Here is a 14086-nt window from a genome sequence, read left to right as displayed (position 1 = left end):
TAGACCAGGCTGGCCTCGAACTCAGAAATTTGCCTGCCTCTGCTTCCCAAGTTCTGGGATTAAAGGCGTGTGCCACCACGCCCAGCGGAGTTACAGATTCTTATGAGCATCCTTGTGGGTGTTGAGAACTGAACATGGGTCCTTTGGAAGAGCAGCCACTGGACATAGGACAGCGACACCGCCTGGTGCTGACCCAGGAGCAGCTGCACCAGCTTCACAGTCGCCTCATCTCCTAAGCACTCCTTCCCTGCCTTCCCTGTGGTCCCACTGCGCAGGGCACAGCCACCTCAGCCACTCCCAGGCTGGACCACAGGCTAACCTCCTGAGTGGTTCAGCTGCGTCTGGTCTGGTCAGGGTCCTGCTGCTTCCGTAACCTGGGTTTGCCTGTCCACCCCTGGCCTCTTCCGTATTTGCTGTTATCTGCTCCCTCTTTCCTGAGGGGCCTCAGGGCATTGGAGGGGGCCGACACCCCTCCACTAAAGATTGAGTGAGGTCTCCCTGACTGAGGACTTCACCCCTTGATTAAAGCAACTTGTGCTTCAAAAAAAAAAAAAAAAAAAAAAAAAAAACCCATAGCCACTGCGTCATCTCTCCATGCCTAGAAAGTTACTTTTTGGGTTAATATTATTCCGATGTCCAGTTTCCCTGTGAAAGAGCAGGAAGTCCTGACCTCTGTCTCCCAGTGACTTCTCCTGTCCTCCCCACCCCCTGCAGAGCCAGCTGTTCTTACATTCTAATGTAGAGACACAGAGTAGGACCCAGGTTGTTTGGTGTTTCCAGAAATTGTAATCATCCTTGGCGCCAGGCATCGTATTCCCTGCCGTCTGGGCGACAGAGGTATAATACACCAAGTGACAGTTCAGTGCTGTAGATAGAAAACCATGCTGTAAAGCATCTCCAGGTCTGGGAGTTGCCTTGATACCTCCTGCTTTAACAGAAGGATACTTTTGAGGGGACACGGCTTCTCTAGCTTGATAGTTGGCAGTAAGAACATGCAGCTTTGGGGACTCTTGGCATACCGTGGATGTCTTGTTGTTGTTTGTGTTTTGGTTTTTTCGAGACAGGGTTTCTCTGTGTGGCCCTGGCTGTCCTGGAACTCACTTTGTAGATCAGGCTGGCCTTGAACTCAGAAATCCGCCTGCCTCTGCCTCCTGAGTGCTGGGATTAAAGGTGTGCGCCACCACGCCTGATGCTTCTACTCTTAATTTCTAGAATTGGAGGTGGGAGAGTGCACGTGCGCGCGCGCGCGCACACACACACACACACACACACACACACACACACACACACACACACACACACACACCCACACCCGTCTCTATATATCAAGACAGGGTTTCTCTGTGTACCCTGGCTGGCCTCAGACTCACAGAGGTCCTCCTGCCTCTGTGCCTGGAGTGCTGGGGCACCACCCAGCTCCATTTTCTTTCTTAATACCAACTTTAAACCAAGCATGGCGGTCTACACCTATAATCCTAGAATTTGGAGGGTGAGGATTGGGAGTTTTAACCAGCCTGTTCTACAAGGTGAACCTCAATCTCAAAAGCCAACCCAAACAGCTTGTGATCACAGCACTTGGGAGATGGAGGCAGTAGGATCAGAAATTCAAGGTCTGTCGTCCCCCCCAACCCCCACCAGCCACAAGGTTCCAGTTTAACCTAGGCTACACAGACTGTCTTTTAAAAAAAAAAGGCTAGCCTTCCACTCTCTGCCCTCTGTTGCTTGGAGTCTTGGGCCTGAGTCTGCTGGTTGGTCTGCCTCCAGGAGTGCCTGACCTGAACACAGGGTTGTAGGATTTGCTTGCCTGCAATAGAATAGTTTCCTATACATTGGTCCCTGGATTCATCTGTGAGCAGCAGTGCTTGGAGCTGCTTGATGGGAGACCGTAGAGAAGCTGCTGGAGGTCTGGGGTTGGGAATTTACACGTGGCTTGGGCTCCCTCTGCTCTCTTGACACCAGCTTCTCTGTCTGCTAGAGAAGCCGCCTTAAGAAAACACTGATCTGTTACAGCCTTCCTTCTGCCCTCCCATTGAGGGTTTAATTCTAGGTATTGAGAAAAAAGCCTGACCTTCCCTTTCTAGAGTTTCTTTTTCTGTAACTTTCACAGTTTAGCATATAATGTTGGCTGTTGAAATTAAAAGAATTCTAATTCTCAAATAAGCCTTCCACAAGCCCAGACAACATAATTGTCTCTGACGGTACAATAGGAGTAGTACTCCTCTTACAATAGAGTAAATGATTGATTTTTTTTTTTGTCTTACTATTTTTCAGGTTTTGAATGAAGAATGTGACCAGAACTGGTATAAGGCAGAACTCAATGGGAAAGATGGCTTCATCCCCAAGAATTACATAGAAATGAAACCACATCCGTAAGTCAGATTTTATGGTTCCCCTAAGCAAAGAGGTCACCTGCTTGTCTCAAGTACCATTTCAATTTGGATTTTTAGGGGGATGATGAAGAGGAGAGGGTCTCACTATATAGCTGCTGTTCCTTCTAAGCTTGCTCTGTAGACCAGGCTGGCCTCATAGAAACCTGCCTGCCTCTACCTCCCTACTGTTCCAGCATGCCTGGGTTGGTTTGGTTTTGTGAGAAAGGCTTAAAGTCTTAATGAAGAAATCAAAATTAATAATAATGAAGAAATCAATACCAGCACACATGTCCTGCCTTCTTTTAAAAAATAAATTGTGTCAGGCAGTGGTGACACACACCTTTAATTCTAGTGCTCTGGCGGCAGCCAAGGATACACAAACAAACCCTGTGTTGAAAACAACAAAACAAACAGTAAATTGTGTATGTGTCTCCATGTGTTTTATTTGCCTTAGCCCATAGACATTAGAAGATAGCATCGTTCCTCTGGAAATGAAGTTATAGGTGGTTGTGAGCCACCAATGTGGGTGATGGGAACTGAACCCAGGTACTCTAAAAGAGCATTAAGTGTTCTTAAACACTTAGCCATCTCTTTACCCGCTCTATTCTTTTTCTTCCCTTCTTTCTTTACCCCCCCTCCCATCCCATGAACTGAATATGAATAGTAAGTCAGACTCTGGACTATCCCACAATCCCCTACAGAGTATGCTTTAGGGATCCATCAGAGCAGAGCGTGCTCTAGCATGCACAAAGCCCTGGATTCTGCCCCAGCACCGTAAGAAAAATAGTTTTTAAAAATAAAGAAAGACTGTAAAGGGATGTGGTTTCATGGTAGAAGGCTCACCTCAGATTCATGAGGCCCTAGATTCCCAGCCCTGGAGCAGAGGAGGGCAGTGCACTAGTGAGCAGAGGAGGAGGACAGTGCACTAGTGAGCAGAGGAGGAGGACAGTGCACTAGTGAGCAGAGGAGGAGGGCAGTGCACTAGTGAGCAGAGGAGGAGGGCAGTGCAGTACCGAGTGCTTGCATCTCTTGGCAGTCCACAAATGCTGGGTCAGAGCCTAGGGGCTGACAGGCCTGATAACTGAAGTACAATTCCCCAACCGAGGGTAGAAAGAGGGAACTGAATCTCAGAAGTTGTCCCCTGACATCCACAAGTGTTTCATGTCATGTGAGTATGTGTATGCACATACAATAATAAATTTTTAAAAATTAAAGAAAAGGGAAGCCTTAAATTGAACAGTTGAGTTGTGGAACATTAAAAAATGGGGTACATTTAGTCTACAAGCCATGGTTCCCTGACTGCTGCTCAGGCTTCACCGTTTCCCCTTTACATAAAGTTTTGGGTTGGTGGGTACACGAACCTATGATCCTTCACTTGAGGTTCGGGCCTGGGTGTGTTAGCTCAGTGCTAGAGCACTTAAGCGGCTTTGGTGAGGGGCTGGGGTCAGGTCCTCCTGGTCCTTGGTAAGTAGCTAAGCAGGAAGCTCAGCACGGTAGACTGGGCTATTTGAAGCTGGCTGAAGGATGGTCGGTAGGCTCCATCCCCACCCACTCTAAACTCTGCAGAAGGAAGTTGAACATTCAGGAGCCTTCCTCCAGGTCACACTGCTGTGAAGGCTGCTTTTCTGATTGTTTCTGTGATTTCACAGGCTCAGTTCCCACCCTGGAACTGCCACGTGGTCTAAGAATGTACATGTTGCTTAGTGTGGCACCACAAAGCAGTGTGCCAGAGGTTAGCCCTCCCCTGCCCCCTTTGTTTGGAGAGGAAGAGAGCAGTCCTACCCTAGACTGCCAGCCCCCTAATGATACACTTGGGTCCAATGAAGACCCACTATGGTGGCAGCGGCTGCAGGGCTGCAGGGAGCTGTGTGCCCAGCAGATGACACATATGCTTCATAGTAAGTGCATGTGGGAGGGGCCTGTGACACACTATAAATACTGCATTGGAAAATACATCTCCTACTCTTGGCTTCCTTGATTGCTATTTTTAGGACAGCACACACCAATCCAGTCTTTTTTAAAGATTAGCAGAACATTTGTCTGTAGGCATGCAGTCATACATAACTATCATCATTGAAAGAAACCCGACATGCTCTGAGTATAGCTCAGTCAGTGTTCAGGGACTCGCCCAGTGTGCACAAGGCCTTGGCATCTGCCTCTAGCACTGCAGACCAGGTTTTAGAAGCTTATCAGGTTTGTAACTAGCCTGTGAAAGAGTATCGACGACCGGATGCTATCTGCTGTTCATCCCACTGCTGGAAACTCGAGACTGTATACTTAGTGAGCCTGGAGCATACACACAGACACAGATCTGTGAAATGGCTTACAAACTAATGTTTTTGTTCTATTTTAGTTTTTGAAGTATGGCTTCACTATATAACCCAGACAGGCCTTGAAGTTACAGTAATCCTCCTGCCTCTTCCTTCTCAGTGCTAGAATTATAGGTATAAATCTAAAATTAAATTTTTAAAATTTTAAGCTGAAAATAAAATTGTGTTGATTCTTAAGTTGGGAATGAGAAAGCACTGGGGCTCACACAAATGTCGGGTTGATGCCCATAAAGAAAGCCTAGATGCACACACTGCCTGCAGCCAGCAACTCCTGATGAAAGGCAGGGGCATGAGAGAAAGTGCTGCTCTTTATTCTTCCTTAGTGTGCATTTAGGCTACTTTAATTTAAACCCACTGCTTTATAGCTTTAAAGAAAAGAGGGTGAATATGGTCAGAAAGCATTATATGAAATTCTCAAAAGAGTAATTGTTTAAAAAGTATGTACTGAGCCGGGCGTGGTGGCGCACACCTTTAATCCCAGCACTCGGGAGGCAGAGGCAGGCGGATTTCTGAGTTCGAGGCCAGCCTGGTCTACAAAGTGAGTTCCAGGACATCTAGGGCTACACAGAGAAACCCTGTCTTGAAAAAACAAAAACAAAACAAAACAAAAAGTATGTACTGGGCTGGAGAAATGGCTCAGCAGGTGAGAGCACCGACTGCTCTTCCAGAGGTCCTGAGTTCAAACCCCAGCAACCACATGGTGGCTCACAACCATCTGCAATGGTATCCAATTCCCTTTTCTGGTGTGTCTGAAGACAGCTACAGTGTACTCATATACCTGAAATAAATAAATAAAGCATGTGATTGGTGATCGGGGAAGGGAGAGGAAGATGGGTGCTGAGAACATTTGCCCTTCCCTGGTGAGTGTGGAGGTGAGGGAGCTGTCACTGGGGATCAGCCTATGGCCATGACTAGATGCTGCTGGACCATCCATAGAGTGAGCGAAGCTTCTCTGGTCTCTTTTGAGGTGATTCCGTCTGTTGGTAGGGAATTTCCCTGGTGTGGCTGCTCCCTGGGCACTGTAGGCTTCATTCTTAAGCATCTGTAGCAACAGGAAGGTGTCTCCATGGTGTGTGTGGCATCAGAGATGCAGAGTGAGAAGGATTTGAAACCTAGACTTGGGAGTGTTTAGACTCCCGCAGTCTCTGGGCACCCTGCCCTGCAGCTTCATGTCTTTGCCTGAATCTTAGTTTTAATCTGGCAGAATTTTTTTTTAAAAATACTTTGCAGGGTAGTTGTTTATTAAGCCAGCTGTGAGCTCTGCCTGTGGCAAATGCCTATAATTCTCAGGTCTTGGTAGGCCGTTGTTGACCAGACATAAAACCCTGATTCAAAGCAGACACCAGCCTTGGTGGCTTCCTCTTACATTTTCACCTCTCAGATAGCTAAGCAGGAGTGTGGGATTCCGAGGCAGCCATATTGGTGCACAGACTTGTAGGATGGCATGGGCTGCCATATGAGGGCTGCCTCAGAACAGCTTAACAGACCCCAGTAGGGCTACACAGATGTTCAGCAAGCAAGGCACTTGTCACACAAGCCAGGTGACCTGGATTTCATCCCTGGAATTCACAAAAGGCTGTCAGAACAGAATGACACCCCCCACCCCCCAGGGTTGTCTTCTAACCCCCATGTGGATACACGGTGGCTTTAGAAAATGAAAAGATGATTATAAAGTTAGCTTTAGGTGGCAGTAATAACAAATAACCATGAAAACATTATTATTTTATGTATATAGGTGTTTTACCTATGTGTATGTCTCTTTGTCACAGGCCTTCAGAGGCCAGAATTGGGCATCATTCTCTCCGGGAACTGGACTTGTAGGTGGTTGTGAGCTGGTATGTGGGTGCTGGGAACTGAACCCATGTCCTTGGGGCGAAAAGCCAGGACTCGTAAGTGCTGAGCTGTTCCTCTAGCTTGAAATAAAAAATTGTAAATATGATTATGAAAGTTATGTTCTTGGTGAGCATACACGAGGCCTGAGGTTCAGCACCCAGCACCACATAAAACCAGGCATGGTGGGATACACCTATGGCATAATAGCTGTAATGAAATGAGGCTTTGTCACTAATAGACAGTCTGGTACTGTTGTGATTAGTTATCATTGCATGTTTAAATTTTTCAGATACCAGGGCTGGCGAGATGGCTCAGTGGGTAGGAGCACTTACTGCTCTTCTGAAGGTCCTGAGTTCAAATCTCAACAACCACATGGTGGCTCATAACCACCCATAATGTTAGGAGTGGCATGTCTGAAGACAGCTACAGTATACTTATGTATAATAAGCAGGAGCAAGGACTGAGCAAGTGGAGTTGACTGGAGTGAGTGGGGGCAACCGGGGTGGGCAGAGGTCCTAAAAAAATTCAATTCCAAACAACCACATGAAGGCTCACAACCATCTGTTCAGCTTCAGTGTACTATATACATAAAATAAATAATAATTTAAAAAAATTTTTTTTCAGATACCATAAGGTAATGGGCTTTGGTTTTTCGAGACAGTCCCACTGTGTAGTTCTAGCTGTCCTGAAACTATGTAGACCAGGCTGACCTGGAACCAAAGAGATCACCTTTGTCTGCCTTCTGGGTGCTGGGATAAAGGCGTGCATCACTGCCACAACCTAGACTCTAATTCCTCACAATGCAAGCCTCCCTTCTTGCTTTTGCAGAATCCACCCTTCTACAGCTGCGAAGTTGTAGGCCTTCCCAGCCTTTCCCTGCACTCCTATTATGAAATGGCTTTGAAAGGCCTGTCTTCCCTCTGCCCTTATCTTGGGTGTCAGGGCTTTCCTAGGTCCCTCCTGATGAGTGAGAGGCAGGAGGGCTTTGTCCTCAGAAACTGGCTTTCAGACTGCATGTTGGGAATGGTCTCCTTGGAGACTGAAGAGTGGCCTGTGTTGCTGCCTTGAATTATGATCTAGAGTGTGGAGTAAGCGAAGCTGTTTGAAAGCTCCATCTCTCAGGAAGGCCCTGAGCCAGGTAAGAGCCCCAGGGAGCCTTAGGCAGGAGACCCGCAGGTAAAGAGCTCCCCTCTGTCTCTGACAAGCACTCACTACAGGAGCGCTCTCATTTACATGCCAGGTTGTACATCCCGTCTCTTTGTGGGGAAGCAGATGGTGACCAGCTTGCCTTCCTTCCTTAGGTGGTTTTTTGGCAAAATCCCCAGAGCCAAGGCAGAAGAAATGCTCAGCAAACAGCGGCATGACGGGGCCTTCCTGATCCGAGAGAGCGAGAGCGCTCCTGGGGACTTCTCCCTGTCCGTCAAGTAAGTGTTTCCTGCTGGCCTTGCCAGAGAAGCTGCTGCCTTTGACTGGATTGTAAGGCTGTGGGGAAGATGTTAACACATCTTTTCCTGTGGAAATCCTAGTGTTTGCTCTAAGGCCTAGTTGTAGCAGATCTGAGGTTTTAGGTTTGAAGTGTCATGAACCTGGGGGAGCTGGCAGCACTCGAGGCGGCTTAGCCCCACTCCTCACCCGCCCTGCCTTCACTGCAGTTTCTGCTGCACTTACGGTGACCACGTGCGCATCTCCACTCCTGGTGTTCACCTGGACCCAACTCATGCTTCCCAGGAGCCTAGAGGGGCATTTTCTCAAAAATCCAACTAGGAATTGCGCATGATATTACATGCCTTTAATCCCATCAATTGAGAGACAAAGACGGGTGGATCTCTGTGAGTTCCAGGCCAGCCAGAGTCACACAGTGAGATGCTGACTAAAAAAAAGAATGGCTTTGCCCTGTCTGACCGATCATCCTTTCCTAGTTAATGGGTTACTACAGAAGCCCACCCCAAAATTCATCTCTTTTTATAAAATTTTTTTTAAAATATTTCCTTCATTTACATTTCAAATGCTATCTGCTTTCCTAGTTTCCTCTCCGAAAGTCCCCTATACCCTCCCGCTTCCCTGCTCCCCAATCCACCCACTCCCACTTCCTGGCCCTGTCATTCCCCTATCCTGCAGCATATAATCATCTCAAGACCAAGGGCCTCTCCTCCCATTGATAGCCAACTAGGCCATCCTCTGCTACATGCAGACACAAGACACAAGCTCTGGGGGGTACTGGTTAGTTCATACTGTTGTTCCTCCTATAGAGTTGCAGACCCCTTTAGCTCCTTAGGTACTTTCTCTAGCTCCTCCATTGGGGGCCCTGTGATGACTGTGAGCCTCCACTTCTGTATTTGCCAGGCACTGGCATAGCCTCACAAGAGACAGCTATATCAGGGTCCTGTCAACAAAGCCATCTGCTTTCCTTCCTTTGCCTGAACTACTCCAAGTAGCAGTAAAACAGCTCAGGGAGGGAGACAAGTCAGTAGGTAGGGGCTGGACCCTTGGGCAGGACTGGGCCGTGATGTAGTGAAGACAGCAGGAAGGCCAGCTATTCCTTCCATCAAAGAAAACCATCTAGGAATGGAGACCTAGGGCATCAGGTAGGGTTATAAGTTCTGGGTCAGCCTGGGCTACATGAGACCCAGGCTAATAACACAGCTCAGTGGGTAAAGGTGCTTGTCGTCCAGCCAGGTGACCTATGTTTGATTCCTAGGACCCACATAGTGGAAGGAGAGAACTGATTTCCACAGGAGTTCCCCTGACCCCTGCCCATCACACACACGCATATCTAGAGAAGTGTCCTCTTAAAGTTAAACATTTAAAGATGTTAATACGTCATCACTTTAGGAATAAAATATAAGAGGTAGCTGGCTCGGTTGGTAACTACCACGAAACAAGAGGATCTGAGTTAGGGTCCAAGGGCAGATGCTAGAGAGGGAGATCGTGTGGAGCTGTAGCCAGCTAGCCCAGCCTTACCATGGAGCTCCGGGGTCAGTGAGAGGCACTTCAGACAGCCAGTGTTGACATTGGTTTCCACACATGTGCACATACATGTGCTTTCACACCCCATGGACATGACACGTACACAAGGAAAACATGAACTACTGCCTGCCTTTAGCGAAGCATCTTCACAAGGGCTTCCATCAGCACCAGACTCTAAGATAGCACACAGTTTCGAGATCTTGGGAGTCTGGTGGGAAGATGTGGTAGAAGTGACCCTGCACTTGGGAAGCAGGTGCATCCCAGAAGGCTCTTGGGCCTTTGGAGCCTGAGCCACAGTCCTCTCAAAAGCACCTCCCTTGCTGCTCAGGGAACCGCAATGAAGTCGCTGGGTGCTTGGTTTTGCTTTCCTCCGTTTCAGTCACCACAAGCCAGCTGGAAGTTCCAGAAGTAACTCCTGGATTTTAGATAACTTTTATGATGGCATATTGTTGAAATTGTTTCAGTGAAAAATAACTTTATCAGACTATATGTGTCTATAGGGGAAAACAGTGCATCTGGAGTTTGGTATCTGGTTTCAAACTTGCCCTGGGGTTTAGAAGCACTGGAAGTCCAGTGCTGCCATCTGCTGGTTTGTCTTTAGAACCACTTTAAGAGACTACTGGAAGAGATTCAAAGGCTTGGCAGTGAACAGGAATCAGAAAGAAAAACAGTAAGAAAATTCCTCGGTAGCCGGGGCGTTGGTGGTGCACGCCTTTAATCCCAGCACTCGGGAGGCAGAGACAGGCAGATTTCTGAGTTCAAGGCCAACCTGGTCTACAGAGTGAGTTCAGCCAGGGCTACACAGAGAAACCCTGTCTCGAAAAAAACAAAAAGAAAGAAAGGAAGGAAGGAAGAAAGGAGAAAAGAAAAGAAAATTTCTCAGTGAAAAGCATAGCTTTGGCATACCTGTAACCTCAGCAATGGGAGGCTAATGCAGGGATCACCAGATCACCATGAGTTCTAGACCAGCTTACACAGTTAGTGAGCTCAAAGCCAACCTGAGCTAGTGTTTGACTATCACCCCACTTTTTGAACTGTTAAGGCAGATAAAGCTGTAGCCTCACAAGTGGGCTGTGTTAGTAGATCATAGACATCTGAGGGTTAGCCTAGTGGGTGGGCTTCCACTGTGTTACTCCTGTAACTAGTCATCAGCAATCAGGAGGGGCTTAGGGGAGGCTCCTGGGACGGTCTGCATTCTCTCCAGCTGGATACTCAGGGTGCTATGAAGCTCTTGTGACCCCAAGCTCTGAAAAGCTATGCCTGACAGAGAAGTTCCCTGGACACCTTCAGGTTTGAGGCAGCCCTGCAGAGCCCTGTGGCCGCTTCATGGTTTTTCTCCCCATCCTCAGGTTTGGAAATGATGTGCAGCACTTCAAGGTGCTCCGCGACGGAGCCGGGAAGTATTTCCTGTGGGTGGTGAAGTTTAATTCTTTGAATGAGCTGGTAGATTACCACAGATCAACATCCGTGTCCAGGAACCAGCAGATATTCTTACGGGACATAGAACAGATGCCACAGGTAAGCAAAGAGCTTTACTCACTTCCAGCAAGTGTGAAGGCCCAGGCGTGACACCACAGCGACTTCCTGTGTGCTCAGGCCGACCTCATGGCAGTGAGGCTCTGCAGTTGGCACTCAGGTGGTTGAGTCCCTGTGCAGCCAGCCTGTGAGGGATGCACTCAGTCCTCCTCACGTATGAGCAGGAGTTCTGGTTAGGACTGCCTCGTTTACAGCCCGAGTGAGGGAATGCTGAGAGTGTGTTCAAACCTGTTAAGAGGGGCTGGAGAGATGGCTCAGCGGGTAAGAGCACTGACTGTTCTTCCAAAGGTCCTGAGATCAAATCCCAGCAACCACATGGTGGCTCACAACCATCTGTAATGAGATCTGATGCCCTCTTCTGGTGTGTCTGAAGACAGCTACAGTGTACTTACATATAACAATAAATAAAATCTTTTTTTTTAAAAAAAAAAAAAAAAACCTGTTAAGAGAGCTCTGGCACACACAGCCCAAAGTGTTTGCTGCTCCCCACTAGCCAGTATTGGCTATTCTTAGTGACATGGGTATATATACCCTTGTGGGTTTTAAATGTTAATAAAGGATTCCTCTAATCCCACCTAGGACTTAGGAGTGTGTCAGAGCGGAGGGAGTGAGGTATGAGGCTTCTTTGGAAAGTGGGCGGGTTCCCACATGCTTGCCCTCCCTGGGGGAGCCAGGAGTCCAGCTTCCAAGGCCGCCTGGCAGCATGAGAAACACCGCTTCCCTGCTCTCTCTTGCAGCAGCCAACCTACGTCCAGGCGCTCTTTGACTTTGACCCCCAGGAGGATGGCGAGCTGGGCTTTCGCAGAGGAGACTTCATTCATGTCATGGATAACTCAGATCCCAATTGGTGGAAAGGGGCCTGCCACGGGCAGACCGGCATGTTTCCCCGCAATTATGTCACCCCAGTGAACCGGAACGTCTAAGAAGCAAAAGAGATTATTTAAAGAAAGTGAAAAGTTAAGACCGTTCACAAGAATTACACCCACACGCTGCCTGTCACAGCCTGTGAGGGAACGCAGAACACCTGGCTGGGTCCCACGGGTGACCCTCTCATTGGGTTGCAACTTTGGGGGGTGGGGAGGGGTGTTTGATTTCATAATGCCAAAACTTAACCTATTGAATGAATTACAGTTTTTATTACGGAATCTCGCCGCTACCCCTGTTCCCCTCCTGTGTCCTTTTTCTCGTTCTTTCTTTCCTGTCCAGTGCATGATGTTTAAGGCCACATATAGTCCAGCTGATGCCAATAATAAAAGACAAGAAACCAAGTGGGCTGGTATTTTCTCTATGCAAAATGTCTGTGGAGATGGATGGACTGAAAGAGCCGGATTCCTCACACACAGGGGCAGCCAGTGCTTCTGGGGCCCTGGTTGGGGTTCACCCGAGATGCCCAGGGGTACCGCCTCCAGCCTCAGGCCTGGAGCATTCCATCAAAGTTGGAATTAGGGGAAGGAGGCCCACTGTCCTCCCCGGTCTCCTGAGAGTCAGACTGCAGGCCCTCCCCTCTCCCACTGCTTCCCTTCAGGTGTTTTGACGTTTTTTTGTTTGTTTGTTTGTTTTTTTTAAATAGTGCCTTTGTCTTATTTCAAGGGTGTTCATAAATGGTATTTGTACCATTTTTTTTTTTAATAAGTTAAAGACAGTCCAGAGCTTTTCAGTTGATTCGTCTCCTATCCTGTGTAAATATTTTCCTCTCAGGGCAGGGGAAAGAGGACAGAGAAAGGAGCTGGTAGAAGCAGAGAGTGTATTTCCCATCTTGAATGGGCCGGAGGTCTCGAAGCCTCAGCTTTTACTTTGTGAGCTGCAACACTCGCTTCAGCTCAGACTCAGTGGACATCAGAGTCTCTGTCTCCGTGTCTCAGTTATGGTCTGCTCTCTCTATGCCTGGAGCTACTGATCCAAACACAAGACGGTCAGAGGAGCCCTGGCATCCTTCACTCTTATAGGCCTACATGCAGATGGGCTTGAAGAGAATTGGCCTTTCATTTTTCACGCTCGTATTTCCCCACCTGTCCAAGGGTGCAGATAGCAGGATTGTGGGGTCGGCCGCATCTCTCTTGGCAGTGGGTTGTGCTGCCCCTCCCCCCACCCCACCCCTCCATCCCACAAAGCCTTTCGAGGTAGGAGAGACCAAGACCAGTGCACAGCTTTTTAACTCTTGTCTTCTGTGAGTTTTCCGTCCTCTGTAGTCACGTGCCTGCACACCGTTCTCTCCACCCTGCCTCCTTCCCACAGCAGAAGCAGGGCTCCACCCAGGCCTTCCCTTGGAGTCGGTGCATCCATGGGCTGCTAGACTCTTGCGGGTAGAGTCTCCCCTGGACTTAGCATTGTGAGATGGACTCAGCTCAGGGCGCCCCTAAGGCTCGGAGGCGGCCTTCTGGGTCCCCACCTCTCCTGGTTCCGCTGCTGCTCTCCCTGCTGATGATAAAGTAATCTCTGGAGTCACACCTGGGCCATGTGATTGTTTTATTTTGGAATTGGTGTATATCATGAAGCCTTGCTGAACTAAGTTTTGTGTGTATATATTTAAAGATCAGTGTTTAAATAAAAAAAAAAAAAAAACCAACTATGTACTTACTCTGACTTCTGCGGACAGCAATTTGGTAGGTAGTGATTAACTGTGAATAAACGTACAATGAGTTCTTAACTGTGTGTCTTCATTTCTCCCTGATGGTGTTTTCAGTTTATTTTTTTATTTATTTATTTTTTTCAAGGCAGGGTTTCTCTGTGTAGCCCTGGCTGTCCCAGAACTCACTCTGTAGACCAGGGTAACCTTGAACTCAGAAATCCGCCCATCTCAGCCTCCCAAGTGCTGGGATCACTGCCCGTCCTGATTTTATTTTATAGATGGGGTCTCACTATGTTGCCCTGGCTGGCCTCAAATTCGCAGAGATTCTCCTGCCTCTGCTCCCAAATGTTGAAAGTAAAGGCTTAGAGTATGTTAACTCTGGCCGGCATCTCCAGACCCTGTGAACCTAGGACGAGTGATGTAGCTCATTATGTGGAAAATGGTTTAGACAAGAACTCAGAAGAACCCAGAGCTGGGCTGGA

At 48.1% G+C, this 14086-nt stretch overlaps 1 protein-coding gene across 3 annotated transcripts in view; it reads left to right on the top strand.

The window, feature by feature from the left end:
* The window catches only part of Grb2 (growth factor receptor bound protein 2), a 64553-nt gene extending 50871 nt beyond the window's left edge, over positions 1 to 13682 (top strand). For all 3 annotated transcript variants that reach the window (NM_008163.4, NM_001313936.1, NM_001313937.1), the window contains 4 exons: positions 2272 to 2369; positions 7834 to 7956; positions 10849 to 11017; positions 11773 to 13682. In NM_008163.4, coding sequence (NP_032189.1) covers positions 2272 to 2369; positions 7834 to 7956; positions 10849 to 11017; positions 11773 to 11958 — 576 coding nt within the window. In that variant the 3' untranslated portion in view covers positions 11959 to 13682. The remainder of the gene's footprint in view (positions 1 to 2271; positions 2370 to 7833; positions 7957 to 10848; positions 11018 to 11772) is intronic.
* The last annotated feature ends 404 nt before the right edge of the window (positions 13683 to 14086 follow it).

Source organism: Mus musculus, chromosome 11 (genome assembly GCF_000001635.26).
Source record: "Mus musculus strain C57BL/6J chromosome 11, GRCm38.p6 C57BL/6J".
Classification (NCBI taxonomy): Eukaryota; Metazoa; Chordata; class Mammalia; order Rodentia; family Muridae; genus Mus; species Mus musculus.
The sequence above is the reverse complement of the archived record's forward strand: the minus strand, read 5'-3'. Positions and strand labels throughout refer to the sequence as shown.